Source organism: Episyrphus balteatus, chromosome 2 (assembly GCF_945859705.1).
Source record: "Episyrphus balteatus chromosome 2, idEpiBalt1.1, whole genome shotgun sequence".
NCBI classification, from domain to species: domain Eukaryota; kingdom Metazoa; phylum Arthropoda; class Insecta; order Diptera; family Syrphidae; genus Episyrphus; species Episyrphus balteatus.
This window is the reverse complement of record NC_079135.1, coordinates 96615472-96635552: the sequence shown is the minus strand read 5'-3', so window position 1 is coordinate 96635552 and position 20081 is coordinate 96615472. Positions and strand designations below refer to the sequence as shown.

The 20081-nt window shown below is 27.9% G+C and overlaps 1 protein-coding gene across 1 annotated transcript in view; it reads left to right on the top strand.

The window, feature by feature from the left end:
- The window catches only part of LOC129908645 (uncharacterized), a 52497-nt gene extending 34963 nt beyond the window's left edge, over positions 1–17534 (top strand). The window contains exons 2-4 of the mRNA XM_055985297.1: positions 9343–10690; positions 10754–10945; positions 17354–17534. Coding sequence (XP_055841272.1) covers positions 9343–10690; positions 10754–10945; positions 17354–17511 — 1698 coding nt within the window. The 3' untranslated portion in view covers positions 17512–17534. The remainder of the gene's footprint in view (positions 1–9342; positions 10691–10753; positions 10946–17353) is intronic.
- The last annotated feature ends 2547 nt before the right edge of the window (positions 17535–20081 follow it).

Sequence of the window (20081 nt, the reverse complement as noted above, 5' to 3'; positions counted from 1 at the left end):
TTTGTGAATGATTTAAGACTTTATTTTAAGCCATCAATCATCGCAGAGTATAACGAGTTCAATTCTTTGAAAAGAGCAATCTTTCAATTTCCTTCCAACTTAATGGTGAATTGCTAAATAAACTTTGGAGATAGGATGATTCTATCATTGCTTTTTAAATCTCGGAAGATTTGATTTGATTAAAAAAAAAGTGTTTTCCTTTCGAAAACAGATCAAAGTTGGAAACCATCATTAATAGGGTACAACTGGGTAAATCTACAAGGTTAAATAAAAGAAATAAGCGTTTTAGTTTTCTAAATAAAAAAGTTACAATTTAAAACCATAACATTTTGGAAAGAAAATTTTAAAATGTAAAATTTTTACATAGTCCGTTCTTACTCTCAAAATGACATTTGGAAAATCTGACAGTTTCTAATTGAAAACAAAAGAGATTTGTCATTTTAATAAATTAATTTTATATAATGCTTTTTTGAACAAAAACTTAGAAAAAAATGAATGACAAATGAATCGTGATACAACCCCTGGTATTTGAAAACCTTCTACACCCTTGAAATATTTGCTCCATGTAACATTGTAACACCCTAGTCGAACAACATAGTAAATTGAATTATTTTTAGTTCTGTTTGTGTATTTTGTTTGGAATTTAAATTCATAAACTGCATTGCATTGCATTGCATTGCTTAACCGACAGAAAGGTCGTGCGTTGTCGTCCGTCTAGTCTTGTCGTGGGAGAAAAAACAAGTGGGTGGTGGTTGTGGATGCAACAGCAGAGTGCAGAAAACTTTGGATTTTGGAGTGCATGTTGTCATTTTCTGTATAAAAATAGAAAAAGTTGAAGGAAAAACAAAAAATAATACAAAATGACAGTGAAGAAAGCAGCCTTTGAAGTGACATCGGCCGGCACTGACGACAAGGAGGTCGAAATTAATCATGCAAAAACAAATCGGAAATTAGAACAAGAACTAACAAAAAATTATAAGTAGACAAATACGAGACAAATCAGAGGCTAAATTGCATTGAAATGATTTATTATTTTAAATGACTTAAAAGAAAAATTTCTTAAAAATGAAAAAAATGGATTGAATTAATGATAATTTGACCAATTATTTGAACTATTAATGTTTATGTTGAATCGGCCTATTTTGAAGGATTGTTGGAATTCAATTTAAGTTTTTTAATAAATTCTTAAATGAATTTTTTACTTTTCTTTTAATAGTTTGTCAGTAATACATAATCTTAATTTTGATTCTTATTTTTTCCGTAATAATTTTAACGGAAGGAATAGGTAATAAGCTTCATTTTGATAAGATTTATAAGATCAGTTTAAGTTTTCCTAACTTACAAAAATGTATCCTATGTTTTTTGCCCATATTGTAGTTATTTCGAACAATATTTGTATTATGGAAATTGTAAAGAATGTAACAAAATGTTTATTGTTGCTATTTACTAAAAAAATGTATAGTCAAAACCTCTCACAATCGGTTCAAGATCTAATATAGGGGGAGTAACTAAAGCTCAAAAAATTGCAATATAAGGGAACCCGGCCAAACAGTGACAATAATCTTTTTTTTTTTTTCAGTAATTAAAAATACTTTAACTTGTATAGGTTAAAAAATGCCGTTGTTGCTGTGTTGATTTTTTAAATTTAATTGAAGATTTTTGTGAACAAAAAAAAATTTGTTTTCAAAATTTGTTCTTAATTTCATAAATTAATTGATGCCAAGATATTGCCTAGGAAATAAAAAGAAAAAAAAAATATGGGTGGATAAAGGTCAATCATACATCGTTTAAGCAATAGATGCAATTTTTTTACAAATTGACTTCGAACAAAAAAAAATATTTTTTGAACACAACGGCAACACCTACAATATTTGAAAATACATTTTTGAAAAGCTAGAAACTTATTTCTATTTGTAAAATAGAAGTAAATTGTAATGAAGTGTTTTTGAAAAACTCAGAATTTTGAAAAAAAAAGAATATTGAAAACAATAATTTAAAAACTTTTTCCTATAATAAAGTATACATTTATTTTGCAAATTCTTTTGCCCATATTCATTGTTATTTAAATTCATAAAAGGAAATTTCATTATGTATTTCAGTTTATGAAAAAAAAAATTAAAAAGTATTTTATTTTCGAAGAATTTTTTTAAAAAGAAGTTTAGAAGTTTGTGAAAAAAAAATTGAAATTTTTTTTTTTTCAAAGTTCAACATTTAAATATAAAGTTATTATTTTCTTTATTCAACAGCCTTTTTTCTGAAGGTTAAATATTGAAAATTTGAAGGTCTTATTTTTCAAAGTCTAAAATAAAATTTCAATACAAAAATTCAGTTTTTATCAAAAAAATCCAAGGAAATTGAAGTCATTTTTAATTTTTGCATATGTAATTCATAAATGTGCCCTTAATTATGAAAGTGGACTAAGTCACTCCTAAAAATGGCATCAAATCTAGCCTAAAAATAATTATTATTTAAGGGATAAAGTTTATTGGAAAGCGAAATTGCAGTTAATAAACTTCTTTATTGCTCCTCTAATGATTTCATAAAAGAAATATTATTAAATCGTTATAAGAAAATTATTATGTAAGTTTTTCTTTAAACAATGCACTTATGTGACTTAGTCCACTTTCATAATCATGGGCACAAATGACCTAGAGATTCTTTTGGTATCATTTAACTTAGAAATTTAATTACAAAAATTGGTTTTGTACAAAAAATTTAATGTTAATTAAAAAAAAAAAAAACAATACGGCAGCATCGGCACTTTTTAACCTATAGAGGTTTAAATAATAGTAAAAGTATTTATAATTTTTAATTTTAATTTTTAATAATAGTATAATAATTTTTTAATTAAAGAAGTTTAAAAAAAAAACATCGAAATCGGAGCTGTTCGGCCGGGTTCCCTAATAATATGCTTTAGCTACTCCACCTTATCCGATGTTTCAAATATGAGTCAAACATGATCTTTCAAATGGAATTTTCCATAAATCTAAAAACTTAAACTTTTACATACCTACGTTTTTACTGCTAAAATGGTGGGTTAATTTCAATTAACTTTGTGTACCTATTTTCCGTTTTGTTTAAAATGTTCCATGTTTTCTCAACAATATTTTATGATATAACTTTTACCTCTTTTAAAGTTATTCTAATACATTTATCTATTTTATTATCATTAATTTCTTACTTCAAATAATTAAGAGACAAAAACAAAATATTGAATACCTGAACACAAAATTCACGCAACAAACAAATTGAGTTATTCAAATCAAACCGAGTTCAATGCTCAAGCTCAGTATTTTTGTTTGTTGTTATTGTTGGTATTTTGTTTGTTTTGTATTTTTGAATGTTAATGTTAAGGCCATATAACAGCCAAATTTTTATTTATTATAAATACCAATGGAAATTAAGTCAACAAATTCGGTCAACAGACCGACAATGGCGCTACACAGCTACAGGGCCGGTGTTGGTCACAATTGAATTAAAGGCCGAATAGAAACAATTTTTGTAAAAACTTTATTTTTGGAGTTTCGAAATACGTACTAAGGTTTGAACTAAAAAAAAACTGTTTTTGCATCTATCCTTTTTTAACCAAAAAAACTAAATTAAATGCTATTTAAAAAAAAAAATTGAAATCTTTCTTACATGCCATCGAATTTGGTTTAAAAGCTCAAATATAATTTAATAAACTTACTTTGGATACTATCGTTCTTTCATAATCAAATTGCGTCAAACGGGTTAATCTATTTAACAATTAGAAAAATATGAATATGTCTAATGGCATAAATAGCCACGGTTTTCGTTTGTGATCATTTAAATCAATATAATTTTATAGCTAAACATAAAATACCTACAGAATATTATACTAATATTAAAGCCATTAAAAACTGCAGACGTAATCATATCATATAGTTATCTCTATCATGTTCAAGCCGGATGGTTCAAATAAAAATCACTAATTTAAGAACTTTTATTGCTCCAATAAATCCATTTAACTAAATGTATACCAAAATCATATTTAAACTTAAACAAGACAATCACTTAAAGGTAAAACTAAAAATAAAATTAAAACGTTAATAAGCCCTTCATTTTATTTGGATACCATCTATTTTGTTATCATTAAAATCACTTTTCTTTGCTTTACAACAAAAAATTTTATTTCAATGCCATTTAGTATCAATAACATTTTCATTCAAAATCATATAAAATTGTTGATAAATATTTTATGATAGCTCAATTATAACTGATAAAATATTGTTGTGCAGAAATTAACCCTGAAATTCCACTTAAAAGGTACTTAGGTCGTTAAGTTGTATTATCATTAATTACACGGTGCGACACTGAAAATACACCCGAGAAATAACATAGTGTAGGCTGTTCGTATGGTCGAATAATGCATACAAATATTTTTGTTATATTTTTGGAACCCTCCATTTTTTTTTATTTACAAAAAACCATTTTTACAGACCTTACGATGTAATCTATCAATATTTCAGTCATTTTTATAACAACTCTCAATATGTTATATGTTTTTGGAAAGAGGACCTTTTGAATGATGTATATAAGTCTATTGTTTAAACAAATTAAGTGTAGGTTTTTATCCCACAAATCTTGAAAAAGTGATTTTTTTCCCAATTTTTTCAACTTTACTCAATTTTTTTTGCAAAATAAAACAAACAAAAAAATAAAATAAGGTTATATTCTGAAAGAATATACATTAAGGCACAAATTGGCGTATTTTTTATTGAATTTGACCAAAACTGCGGAATCTATGCTATTTTTTCGTAAATAGAAAATGTGGCTTTTCATGATGTGAATTGCAAGGTGCACAATAGGGTGTTCGTTATTTTAAAATAATAAGAATTTCTATGCTCCTAGGATCTTATATGGTTAAAAATAAACTAAAAAAAATATTCCCTAAGTTTCAAGTCTCTAACTTAATTCTAACCCGTGCCGCCAAGCGGTTGAAGTTTCTTATGGGAACAACATGGGGTTTCTTGGACCTTGTTCGATCAATTTTAAATTCCAGCCAAACCATTCGTTCAAAAAATTTAAAACTTTACAGACTCAAATTTAATAAGTGTAGCTATCATGTGAAAATTTTTCAGATTTTTAATTGTTATAATTTTAGAGATTTAGCTTGGTAAAAAAAGTCATTTTTTCAGACTTTTTCAAAAATCGCTTTTTACCCGTTTAATGTCAAAAAATTAAAAAACACATTTTTATTCACAAATAAGCGTTGTATGTATATTTAAAATTTATATTTAATTCAAAGTTATATAATTAACTAGTTTTTTATTTATTTACTACAGTACTTTTTCTTAAATAGGGAACACGTTTTTTGAATATCGATGTGACTTGAAGAATGAATACACAACTAATTTTTTATATAACTATGAATTGAATTTGCATTTTAAATATACATGCTATGCTTATTTGTAAATAAAAATGTATGTTTTTTAAATTTTTTGCATTAAACGGGTAAAAAGCGATTTTTGAAAAAGTCTGAAAAAATGACTTTTTTTACCAAGCTAAATCTCTAAAATTATAACAATTAAAAATCTGAAAAATTTTCACATGATAGCTACACTTATTAAATTTGAGTCTGTAAAGTTTTAAATTTTTTGAACGAATGGTTTGGCTGGAATTTAAAATTGATCGAACAAGGTCCAAGAAACCCCATGTTATTCCCATAAGAAACTTCAACCGCTTGGCGGCACGGGTTAGAATTAAGTTAGAGACTTAAAACTTGGGGAATATTTTTTTTAGTTTATTTTCAACCATAATAGATCCTAGGAGCATAGAAATTCTTATTATTTTAAAATAACGAACACCCTATTGTGCACCTTGCAATTCACATCATGAAAAGCCACATTTTCTATTTACGAAAAAATAGCATAGATTCCGCAGTTTTGGTCAAATTCAATAAAAAATACGCCAATTTGTGCCTTAATGTATATTCTTTCAGAATATATTTTTTTGTTTGTTTTATTTTGCAAAAAAAATTGGGTAAAGTTGAAAAAATTGGGAAAAAAATCACTTTTTCAAGATTTGTGGGATAAAAACCTACACTTAATTTGTTTAAACAATAGACTTATATACATCATTCAAAAGTTCTGGAAATCCTCTTTCCAAAAACATATAACATATTGAGAGTTATTAGAAAAATGACTGAAATATTGATAGATTACATCGTAAGGTCTGTAAAAATGTTTTTTTGTAAATAAAAAAAAAATGGAACCCTCCAAAAATATAACAAAAATATTTTTATGCATTATTCGACCATACAAACAGCCTACACTATGTTATTTCTCGGGTGTATTTTTTTTTTTTATTTTGTAGCACAGTGTTATTATAGATAAGTTGATTTTCTTAAATTTCAGACGCCTTGACTAAAAATTATGAACTAAAATGCCTTCAGCCTACACATACGATAAATAGATGAAGAGCTAGTTCGTAAATAAAAGTTTTGTCACAACCACTTTTAGATGTTTTGTTTTTGACCTTTAGTCCAAAATAATGCGTTTCGCCCAGGCACAACAGTTGGGCTCATCAGTAAGATGCTGTTGTATCCTTCTTATACGCAAAATTTTTAGTTGATGATTACCAACATTTATATATTTTACAGTGAAAACTCACTGTAAACTATATTATTTTAGGGGAATTTGATTAAATTCGTGCACCTAAAAAGAATATTGCCGAAGAATATTGACCAAAAAAATTTTGAAATCTGTTTTTTGATGCAAAATGTAAAAAAAGTATTTTATGAAAATTTTTTAACACCTGTAGTATAAAATAAATCTATAGAAACCTAGGTGGCCAACTTTCTTAAAAATATTCCCCATAGACGAGAATATTTTTAAGAAAGTTGGCCACCTAGGTTTCTATAGATTTATTTTATACTATAGGTGTTTAAAATTTTTCATAAAATACTCTTTTCACATTTTGCATCAAAAAACAGATTTCAAAATTTTTTTAAGAAAAATGTGCAATAGGTATGAATTTTTTTTTTTTAATTTAGAGTACACTGAACAAAAAAAGCCATTATTTTATGAACTGGTTACGATAGAACTTTTTTCTATCTGTTTTTGGAACGGTCATAAGTGTAGCTATCAGCCGTTTTAGAGTTGCCCATTCTCTATCGAACACTTTGTATTTTATTGGGACCCATTATTCTAAACAAAAAATACCAGGGAAATGGTTTCTGGAGAAGGGCCCCAATTGGAAATTCAAGCTAAAAAAATAATGAAATTTCAGGAACTTTTCAGTTGGAAGTTAGTTTCCAGTTATAGGCCTGATTATGACGATTACAACTCAACTTCAACTTTTTGAATCGTTATACCAGAGAAACGGTGGGTCTTAGGAAAAAAAAGTGTCATAACACTTTTTATATATAATAATCTGGTCTACCAATTCTTGCATGACAATTTTTTGATAAGACTTACCGTTTTGCAGAAAATCGTGGAAAACCAGTTTTGTGACCTTTGACCCCAAGTAAATTTTTTTTCAGGTCTATGATCGATGAGGACTTTTTAGATTTAATTTATGATGGTGTTTCCAACAATCCTACCAAATTTCAGCTTGCTGGGAATTAATGCAACCTCACCCCCTTATTTTAGCCTAATTTTACCGGACTATAAGCTTTTCAATTCAGTCCTGCTCTGTTCTAACCTATTTCGTCCGTAAAAAGTCTTTTTATTCCATTATTTTGCTACATAAAAGTGATCTGTGCATGATGCTTGTGCATTAAGGTAGAGTGAAAATCTTTTTTTTATAGGCATTGGCTACATGAAATATATTTTCATACTACACTGCGAAAAACACTTTGATTTTACTATTTTTTGGAATTTTGTTTAAGTTTAAGATGAAAACTTTAAAATCAAAGTAGAACCACTTTAATTCAAAGTTGTTTAAAATTTAATTTAAAAATGCTGAAAAAAAATTGCATATTTCAACGCGCCAGAATTTTTCAATTTGTAAAAATCCTTTGCAAGCCTTAAAATTTATGATTTTTTAAATACTGTTTTAATAAAGGTATTTTTAAAACAGTAATCAAATGCAAATAAAATGCACGACTGGGTCGCATGTACCTACTCCCTTTTTTGTATTTTAAAACTGTTCATTTAAAAAATGATAAAAGATGAATTGTATTTTAATGCTAGTATACAAAAATATATAACATACTTAAATCTTTGAATTTTTAAATTAAAATAATGCAACGATAATTGCCACGGTACACATAAATAAATTAATTCAAAATCTTTGGAGACATTATTTGGAGAAGTTATTTAATTTTTTTTTATGGGTGTTCAGGTTCACTGTTCATTTTGTTCCAAAAAGATAAAAATTCAATTTACCAATTTTCAAGAAAAGTAAAGTTATTTTTCAATAATTCGCGGCTTTATATGTTTTAAGCGGTTAACATACTTATAGGATTAGCTAGGAAGATGACCACTATATTTAATCAAAAACATTTCTAAAATTGATTTGCTTTAAAATCTCTCATTGGGCGCCAATTAAGAGTTTATTTTACTTTTAAAACCTTCTAAAGCTTTCCAAAACCAATATTCTATTATCAAAATAAAGTTAACTTTATCAGTTTTAAAAACAAAGATTAAAAATAATAATAATTTTATAGTATAAAGATTATACATGACGGTACATAACAGTAGAATAACAGAAATCACTAAACGTGCTACAATTTATCTCCATAATTTATCATAATATGAGGTTACACATAAGCCTCTTAAATCCAAAACAATTGAGCATTTTCTTATCAAATTAGGTGTTATGATTCAAGCAAAAGATTTACCCCTTTTGTATTTCTTAATTACAAAAGCATTAAATTTGATTGACTTGATTTTTTTTTTTTTTTGAAAATCAGTAAATTTATCAGTAAATTTAATGTCTTCCTACTTTCTGAACTGCTTGAAAAGTGTTATGAATGATAACATTTAGAAAACATAGGTACATTTTGATTCAAAAAAGAGATATAAGTTATTACATTTTATCTACCTATTCGCAATTACATTTTGAAAAAAAATCGAAGGTCATTCATATAAAATATTTTTGGCGATAATCGTCGAGGCTACAGAGAGAGAAAATAACGCAAGATATTTATACTTCTGGTATATTTTACTTTATCTCTGGTAAATTCAACTAATTTCTAGTATATTTAACTAGATTGTGATTAAAAATACTAGAAGTAAAGTTATCCCTGGTTTTATTTTTTCTCCATTTAGTGACCTTAGCGCCACCTAACGTAAAATAACGTAGAAATGTTATAATGTAAAGCTTTAATGACTTGAGTGATTCTAACAATTTTAATTTTTTTTCATCTAATTTCAGCTTTGTACACGTTCAATAGAACCATCATTTGGCCTTCTATTTGGTGATTTATTAAGTGATCTCAATGTGGGGACCACCGGAGCAGCTGTGATTATAAGTACCTTAGATGTATGCATGAATTTCTCTGGACTATTTGTTGGTCCATTGTTAAAAGAATTCTCCTACCGCAAAGTTGCCATCGCTGGATCATTATTATGTGGCCTTGGTTTAGCCCTAACCTCCCCTGCCAGTAGTATGCCACACATTTTAGCCACGTATAGTGTCATCAATGGCATCGGTGTTGGCCTGTCCACATCGGCGGCTTTTGTTGCCCTCAATCATTACTTTAAGAACAAACGAGGGCAGGCAGTTGGCTTATCTATGGCTGGCACAGCTATGGGTATGCTAATAATGCCACAATTAGTTAGAATACTACTCGAAGCTTATGCCTTCCAAGGGGCAGTTCTATGTCTTGCCGCAGTAGCTTTAAATGCTTTGGTTGGTTCAATTCTATTGCAACCAGCAAAATGGCATATGATTGACGAACCAATGGATGTAGAAATGCTGCCAGTACCGGAAATGGAGTTCGATCCGATCAAGGAAGCTGAAGACGAAGATGCCTTGCCAGAGATGAATACCCTGCTGTTTACAAAACATCCCGAGGCCAATAGCATGAGGAAGAATTTCTCCGAATTGGCTATGAGCTCGATGAATGGTAACCGGACGGGTATTCCCAAAAGAACATCATTTCCAAGGATCATGTCTCTGGCAGGAGTACAGTCGGCCGAAAGGAATTACTCTAATAGTGACATGAATGCAGTGCTAAGGCACCGCAAACAATCGGTCACATCTAACTTGTCTCTGTTGGATTTCACAGGAAGCATTCTTCAGGTTCACATGAACACCGGCGATGCTGATTTTGAGCGACAAGATCGTGAGCTAAAGCGTGTGCATACACTATCGGGGAGTCTAGCCAATCATGACACCAACCAGGATTCGTTCATCAAAATGAAGCCGACGGAGAGTGAAAAGAAGCAACTTGAACAGAGTAGCAAACAGGGGAAGCCAGGATTTTGGAAAAGGTTTGCCGATCTGATGGATGTGGATTTACTCAAAGATAGGATGTTTTTGAATATTCTGTTTGGTCTGTCAATATTTTACGTAGCCGAGATGAATTTCAAAATGGTGACGCCATTTTTCTTTGCCAATTTGGGATATCATAAGTCGGATGTCGCTTTTTGTTTGTCAATTACTGCTATCACAGATATTGCAGCGAGAGTTGTATTGCCTCCGATATTTGACAGGACGAATATCAAAAAGCGAACGATTTTTTTAATCTCGATTATTTTTGTGGCTATTACGAGATCAAGTGAGTTTTTGTTTTAGAAACTCATAAGAATTAATTAATAACTTTTATTTATTTTTTTTCTAGTAATGGCAGAGCAAACTGAATGGCATGCATTAATGGTTTGGCTGTCAATATGCGGTTTCTTCAGAGGTTCAGCTTTGAGTAATTTTACACTCACAGTATCAGAATATTGTTCGCTGGAAAAACTACCATCAGCCTTTGGCTGGCATTTGGTGGGTAAAGCAGTATTTGTTATTTGCTTTGGACCACTTATTGGTAAGTTGAAGATCTTTTATTATTATAATTAGGAACTAGTTGGCAACCCTATTTAGAGAAAACATTTGCTATTATGTTAATTGCATTAAACTTGACCCAAATCTCCAACTATTATGTTTTCCAAACAAAAAGTAAGAATATGTAAAAATAATAAAATATTTAAACGTGGTAACCCTGTTAAAATTTAAAAGAAGAACACAAAAGAAACTCTAAACTTAAAATTATAATTTTTATAATATTAAGAGCATAAAAAGATATTTCTTAATAATAATAAGGAATTCGTACGTATCGACCCTGGTTGAGTAAAAAAAGTTAAGGTATGTAATGCAAATTGTATCAAAATATGTAGTTTAAAAAAAAAAAATGTTGATTAAATATGTAAATGCAGGTTTTATTTTAAACAGGGTTACCATATTCTACATTTTTCACATTATTTTATTATTTTTTACATGTTTATTAATAATTTTTGGGGATGACAAAAAATATATTCCATTATCAATCAAGCAGAACAAAGTGATTTAGCAATTGTTTCGCTTAAATATTAAAAAATTATTTCAAAAGTAGCAACCCTATGTTTTAATTTTAAATATTAGTCCAGTGCATTAATAACACTGGCCAACAATGTTTTTGTTACAGACACTGAGATATACTTTCCTATAGGTTTTTTGGGTGTTGAGCTCATTTTATCACATCACGTTTTTCAGATAATCCCGTTAGAAAATCGAAAATGCCGCTTTTTGCTAGTTTTCGAGGTTATTTCTTAGCGTTTGGTTATTTGTTATAAATAAATTTGTAACGGTTTCTAAACGAATTAAATCTTGTCTTTCTAAATCCGTTTAAATATTTGTCAAAATTTGAAAGCGATTGGCAAAGAACTTTTCGAGATTTGCTATTAAAAGCAAATAAACATGAGATATACCAAACACGTTGATTTCAACTTAAGATTTCTCGAAGAAGAAAAGAGATATTAAAGAGATTTAAACTGATTTAGAAAGACAAGATTTAGTTCTTTTAGAAACCGTTACAAATTTATCTATAACAAATAACCAAACGCTACAAAATAACCTCAAAAACTAGCAAAAAGCGGCATTTTCGATTTTCTAACGGGATTATCTCAAAAACGTGACTATCTCAAACGCTACAATTATTGTAGTAACGAAATATTTTGTCATTATAAAATAAAGAAAATAATAAAACATAAGAAATCTAAGACCAATAGAAACCAATATTTGACAAAAACTAAAATCCAAGATGGCTGATAAAAAATGAATCTTTGTATTTCGTACAAGCAGGACTTTGGTTGTCGACCAATTATAATTGGAAAATAATTATAAAAAAATTCTAATTCTAAAATTTGAAAGTGGTTAAAATGTTTACAAGCTTAAATGATCGCATATATTTTTTTTTTTTTTTGTATCAACAATTTTGGTTTTTTAAAGAACCAACTCAGGCAATTTTTGACTTCGCTCTAAAATGCTTACGAAAGATGTCAGAAACTTTAAACACGAGATTTGAGACGAATATAACAATTTATATAACTCAGTCAGTTTTTTTTAGGCGGGAAATCGTTTCTTTTATAATCTTTATGAGAAAAAATAAAAAGAGTTATGTACTTTTTATGAATTGCTTCATTTTATGAACTATTTCTCTCAAAATCATAATTAATTTTCAGTTAAAAGTTGTTTAATAATTGAGCTCATTAATATTTCAAATGTGAAATTCCTTATTGAAACAAATAAGAAACTAATCAAATCTTGTTGATATGAAATTGTCAATCAAAATCAGCCTAAACAACAGCTTATCAACATGGCTGTTCAAAACACGAGATCATGAAATATCAAAATGAGTTTACAAAAAAAAAATATTCTACCAATTAGCTATGCATAAAAATAAATTAAAAACAATTTTTTGTTTGTTTCATTTTATTTTTTTTTTTTAAACAGTAAAACTCATATTTTATTTCAATTGATTGCGATAAGACAGACAAATCACGTGAAAATAATATTATTTTCAATGACAACATTGTAAGATATGAATGTGGTTTAAGATTTATATTTTTAAATCCTTGACTTGCTATTGAAAAAAAAAAAACAACCAATGTCAATTTACTGATTGAAACAAGTTCCGGTATAATATATAACAGTAGTAGATTTGTTGTGTTTTTGTTGATGTTGTTATCAATTAAAGAAAGAAACAAAAAAAAGTTGAAAAAGTAATAAACAAATTACATTTTTAGGTCAAAAGGTTTACAATTTTGCAATAATTAATACAATAAGACAGTTATATTGATGGCAGTATTGCAATCAAGTCTGAAAAAAGTTGGTTATTTGTTTACAACAAAGGTTAGTGCGTCATCTGTACTAAAACGAATACTTATAGGATATAGCAATGAAAAGATAAAGAAGTATACAAAATATTTTACTATACTTCACTATTCCACAAATTGGGTTGTAATGCCTTAATCTGATCTGATCGTAATCTAGATTTTTGATTTGAAAGTTTTTTATAGAAACAAATATTTCTTTTAAACGCCCCACAGTGCGGTATTTTGACCTAAAACGTGGTCATAAATCAAATTTCTCAATTTTTCCCCCCAAGGATTGATTAAGCTTATGTCCCATAACAGGTAAATAACCAGGGTACTTTTTTAGTAAAATCTATCTTTAAATTGGTCAACCCAGTTCGCGACACCATCAGTTGCAACCTGTACTATTTGGGTAAACACGATTCTTTATGCGATTGTTATAAAACAAAGCGAATTTTCTAAGTATTTTGTTTTTTTTTACTTAAAAGGGATTTTATTGAAAAATTTTGATATGGATATTGACAATCAAGGTATTAATTGTATTCTAAAAAAAATTTAATTGTATATGCAACTCTATTTTTTCACACGAAAAGGTTGAAGTACACACTTAAAAAATTTGCACTTTTTTCGTTGTTTTTTGTAAACATTAGTGTTTTTAAAATTGCGCAACACGCCGCCGCAACATGGTCTAAGATATATATTATTAAACTGCTAGATATTTAGAACAATATTGCTTTTCAGGAGTTTGCCCGAGTTTGCTCCCCGGAAATAAGGGCCCTTTAAAAAAAACTCCTCAAAAACGACCCTTACTAATAGATTTTTATATTATTGAATTGAATGTAGTATATTAATGAAAAAATTTCTATAGAGATGCTTTTAAAAATATTTACAGAAATAGTATTTCAAGTTTCAAAAGAATCACTGCAGTAGTATTGAAGTAATGAGGCTTTGAAAACGTTAGTTGTGGGGAGTACGATTTAATGTTTTGAACTTTGGAATAAAATATTCGTAAGCGAATGTATTATATTAGTTTTAAAATACTAATAGCTTGGTCAATTGGGCTCCAATCGTCCTAAAATTTTGACACAATATTCTTGAGATATAATGCATAAATTCTTGATATATATTTAAAAAAAAATGAAAATACAAAATTTTAATGCAATTAAAAAAAGTAGGTAGGTATGTACAGTGGTGGCAAAATAATTAGAAACATCCTCCTTTGTTTAGAAAATGTTATTTTTTTCTTACTATAAATACAAAATATTTAACAAATTTTTAGCAAACACAAGTGATGATATAATCCTTGTAACATTTTAAGAAAAAAATTTTAGAATTTATCCAACAAAAGAAAAATATTGCAAAAAATCTAAAATATAGTCCAATTTTGTGTGGAAATATAATTAGAAACACTGAGGAAAAATTACTAAGAAATATCCTGTTTTTGATTTTTAGCATTTACAATTGCCAAACTTGGTCAATTAATTAAACGTACAATTAATAAAAAGCACTATCACCAACTAATTTCTATTAGTTGGTTAATGTGGTTGCAGTCCTCGAAAAATGCCCCATGTTCCAAAAAAATAATAAAACGTCCTTAACAATATTCTTGACACACCAACCCCTTATATTTTAGAAAAAGAAGGTGCAATAAAGAGAAATCCTTAGTAAAACATCAAGCTCTTCAAATACCTCAGTTAAAAAATATTTCTAATATTTTTTATTCATATTAAGAACATACAAACATTTTGAAAAGAAAGAGCGTGTTTCTAATTATTTTTCCACCACTGTATGTTTCAGTTTTTTTTTTTTTTTTAATTTTTGTAGGAACTTTGTTATTTATTAGATTAAATTCTTTAGTATTTGACTTAAAACTACCAGGTCATTAAATAATGATAAAAAAGGTCCACGATATTGCTAAATTTAATACGGAATCAATTAATCAACGAAAAAAAATTTGTTTTCTAAATTTCAAAAAACTTAATTTCTCAAAAACTACTTAATGAAACAACTTGAGTCAAAATTCAAAATAAAGTAAAAACAACTAGCTTTAAGAAATAAATTGCACGACTGGGGTCGCACGTACTTGCTCTTATGCTTAAAGTAACTATAATGTTAAAGCTTTTCATTCAAGAAATTTAAAATTTGATATTTTAAAGAAATTTCATAAGTAGGTAGTATAAAAAAATTAAATCTGTTTTTATAATTAATTAAACTCCGTTTTAAATTATCTTAAAAAAAATAAAAAATATGCCATTTTATTTCTTGTGTAAAAAGGTATTTTTAGAAAAAAATTTTCGAAAATTGTAGGAGCCGTTTTTTAAAAAAATAATTTTTTATATATAAAAATTTTTTAACATTTTTCAAAAAAAAAGTTGGTATGCCATTTTGAAGAAATAATTAATTTACACATAAAAACTAAATTTCAAAATTTTTCATTGATTCGTTTTCAAAAAATTGATTTTTCAAAAAAAAATTTTGAAATATTTTTAAAAAAACCAAAAATGCGTTTTTTGAAAATTTTCTAAATTCTTAATATTATCTTTACTAACACACGTTTGTATAAAAATTTTCATTTAAATCGGGTTAATGTTGTACGAGATATTCAGAAACGAAGAAAACCGTTCTATGACAGGTACCATTAATAACGGTACAAAAAATATTTTTTTTATTTAAAAAGTTGGCTATTATGTGTAGTACAACACACAAAAATTTTAATCAAAATCGTTAGAGCCGTTTTTGAAAAAAATTAACTTTTCTATTTCCGTTATATGGCAGGTACCGTTAGTTTTGGTCATAAAAAAAAATTTCAATTTCCCCTCTAGGGAATCACCAAAAACTGCTAACCACCAAGTTTGAAGAAAATCACTTCACTCGTTTAGGCTGCAGCTCCAGATAGAGACAGACACACAGACAGACAGACAGACAGAATTGCCGGACCCACTTTTTTGGCATTCTCCATCATCGTAATGTCATGTAAAATTGTTATCTCGAGTTCGATTTTTTTTACGAATCCTAAACTTGCCCTATAGTACCTATATCGCAAGTAAAAATGTAGCACAGGCCTGTGCGTCCATTTTTTGATTTTTAATAATTTTTTTTTTTACGGCTAATCTTGAGGTAAGCACTTAAGTGGGTTTTACTGTACCAAGAAAATGAAAAATTTTCCTTCTAAATAACTTTTTAGTCATTTCGTATCTATTTGATGTTAAAAATGTAACCAAATATTTTTGGTTACTGTGAACTGTGCGCCACCTCGCTCGATTTTGAAATTAAAAAAAAAAATGAAATGATCCATGTGACCCATTCCTGCATTTAGTTTAAAATAGAAGTGTTGATTAAACAAATATTCAAAGTAGGTACGATAATGCAAACAAATTTTGTTTTCAAAGAATCAAATACACATTGGGAATTCCATGAGAAAGTCATCCTGTGGTTGTGCAAACATTTCTATTTTTGATAAATTAACCGCATAATTTAGTAATGACAACTTTTAATTTTTCATAAAATCAAATTTTTTTTTTGCTAATTATTTGAAGTTAAATGCCGTAATTTTGCAATGAAATAAAAAAAAATTCACCTTTTGGTTTTCTAAAAAAAAAAAAATAAAATCTATTTTTGCCATTCCACATAAAATAAGCATGACACGCCCAGTATTTCTTAAATTTGGAAATTTTCAAACTTCCAAACAGTCTTCCACCTCTAATAGTCTCCACAACAAATAGCAACGTGCTCAAGACAACCCTGCTGAACTCTCTTGAAATTCCGTACTTATACAAAATGTCTTGTAAAAGTGATATTTTGTTTGAGCAAACGATAATTTTTAGGAGCAAAAGTGCAGTGTGCACTGTGCAGGTTCTTTGACTGTTATTTTATTTTTAAAGCAATAAATGAATAGGTTCATAATTTTTATCTATCTCTATTAACCTCTAATTTATAGTTCTTAATGGAGTCAGTTTCAAAGGTAACAATGTGTAATTGGATTCCAAATTAGATGTCATCTTATTCTAAATTCAACAAAAAATACTGTTAATGTTTTTTTACTATATTTTATTTAAGTTTTTAGAACTTAATCATTAATTAAAATATTCTCTTTTTTTTTACAGGTGCTATTCGTGATCTAACACAAAGTTATCCTATTTGCATTCATGCCCAAAGTGTTTGCATATACATTTGCAGTATAGCTTGGGGAACTGAATACCTTTTAACATATTTACGAAGTCGCAAGAAGAACAAAGAACAACAAAACGATATTAAACAGTAACACAAATATTTAACAAAAAATAATTATAAAAAAACAAAAATCATGTATTTATCAAATTAACAACAACAACTATTTACTTAATGATTCATATAAGACAAAAAAAAAAAACAAAACATCTTTTATTTAGTTCTTTCTTTTTCAATCAATCATTTTTAAGAAATTTAGCTCAGGGAAATTAGTCAAAATATGGGCATGAAATCGCATTTTTCGCGGGACAAAATTTTTTTCATCTAATGTGTTCGGGTGGTTGTCCTTATCATAAAAGTCAATTTGTTGGGAAAATTGGAGGTTGGGAACAGCCGCCATCTTGGAAAAGAGATTGGTATCGTTTTTATTGAATAGCTCCATTGTTATTCATTTTAACAGAAAATGACAAAGGTAGGACTTATTAACAATAAAATTATCTAAACAATGATATACAAAACAATTCCGTGCGTTGATTAAATAAAATTTTATAGTTGGTCAAAGTGCGGCTTTGTATCGCAAGGTTGGGACAAAATGACATTTTTTCATATATCTGACGAACTTTTGATTTGTTTGGATAATTCTTCAAGAATGAATTATAGTACTTATAATTACCTATAAAATGAGCCCACAATCGTTATTGTAACCATCGTATTGTAGAAGTAATCTAACTCCGAAACTCTCCATGTACTAGTCAAAAGTGAGAAAAAAGCTAGTTTTTTGCTAGTAGGCCGAGAAAATTTTGGGAGTAGAGGTATAACCAAAATATAAGTTCGCAGTTTTGCTGCTATACTCGTGTTAATGTCGATTTCAAAGGTCTGAAAACTCTAATTTTGGGCTTTATACGGTTTTTGGGGGGTTAAATAACGTAAGTTTTCCAGTTAACGTGAATGGGCTAAATTTATACTATTTGAAATTATAAATATACAAGCTGATGCTCTATTATTTTTTCTAAATCTGGACACCTCAATCTCGGCTATGGGGTTAATAGAACTCACGATATAAGCTTTTTTAACTAACCATATCAGGCTTTTCAATTCAAATAAACAAACAAAAATCAAAACAAAAAAGCCTCTAAAACATAATCGTATAAACGGCTTATATCTTGAGTTCTATTGGTCACATAATCAAGATTGGGGTGTCTAGATTTAGGAAAAATGATAGAGCATCAGCTTGTATATTTATAATTTCAAATAGTATAAATTTAGCCCATTCACGTTAACTGGAAAACTTACGTTATTTAACCCCCCAAAAACCGTATAAAGCCCAAAATTAGAGTTTTCAGACCTTTGAAATCGACATTAACACGAGTATAGCAGCAAAACTGCGAACTTATATTTTGGTTATACCTCTACTCCCAAAATTTTCTCGGCCTACTAGCAAAAAACTAGCTTTTTTCTCACTTTTGACTAGTACATGGAGAGTTTCGGAGTTAGATTACTTCTACAATACGATGGTTACAATAACGATTGTGGGCTCATTTTATAGGTAATTATAAGTACTATAATTCATTCTTGAAGAATTATCCAAACAAATCAAAAGTTCGTCAGATATATGAAAAAATGTCATTTTGTCCCAACCTTGCGATACAAAGCCGCACTTTGACCAACTATAAAATTTTATTTAATCAACGCACGGAATTGTTTTGTATATCATTGTTTAGATAATTTTATTGTTAATAAGTCCTACCTTTGTCATTTTCTGTTAAAATGAATAACAATGGAGCTATTCAATAAAAACGATACCAATCTCTTTTCCAAGATGGCGGCTGTTCCCAACCTCCAATTTTCCCAACAAATTGACTTTTATGATAAGGACAACCACCCGAACACATTCCATGAAAAAAATTTTGTCCCGCGAAAAATGCGATTTAAATTACTAATTTCCCTGGGCTAATTTAACACTAAACAACAACATTTTTGTTTTTAATTTGAAAATTAAATTAAACTCACTATTTTTGTGATAATTCAAACAAGAGGTTAAGAGAAAGAAAAGAGAAATTAAGTTTATATTCGTAGATATTAAGAGAAAAGGCCAATGACCAATATTTTTACATTTAGAGAACAAAACAAAAATATTAAAACAAAATAAAATAGAAACAATTTACTAAAAAAAAAAAAAACAATAGTTAGGAATTTTAAAATAAGCGAAAAAATTTTACTTATTTGACAAAAACCATAAATTTAAAAAAAAAAAACAAAAAAACTAATGCGACTAGTTTAAGTCTTAGAAAACTAAAATAAATAAATAAAAAAATAAAGAGTATTAACTTTATCTTCCTATATATTAAAAAATTAAAATAGTTTTAAGTTGATATAAATATTATATATATTTTTTAAAACAAAAAATAAAGTAGAAACTATTTGTAATGAAAACTAAAATTTTAATACATTTTTATTTTGTTTTTATTTTCGATGTGTGTACCTTAAATATGAAAACAGCAAAGATGATAATTGTATAAGTGTAATTTTTTTTTACATAAACATAAAACTATTTACTAACATAAAAAAAAAAGCTACTATGATGTAAATATTTATTTAGGTAGTAAAAAAACAAATTATATTTTATAAACAAACGAAAAAAACAAAAAATTATTTGAAGTAATT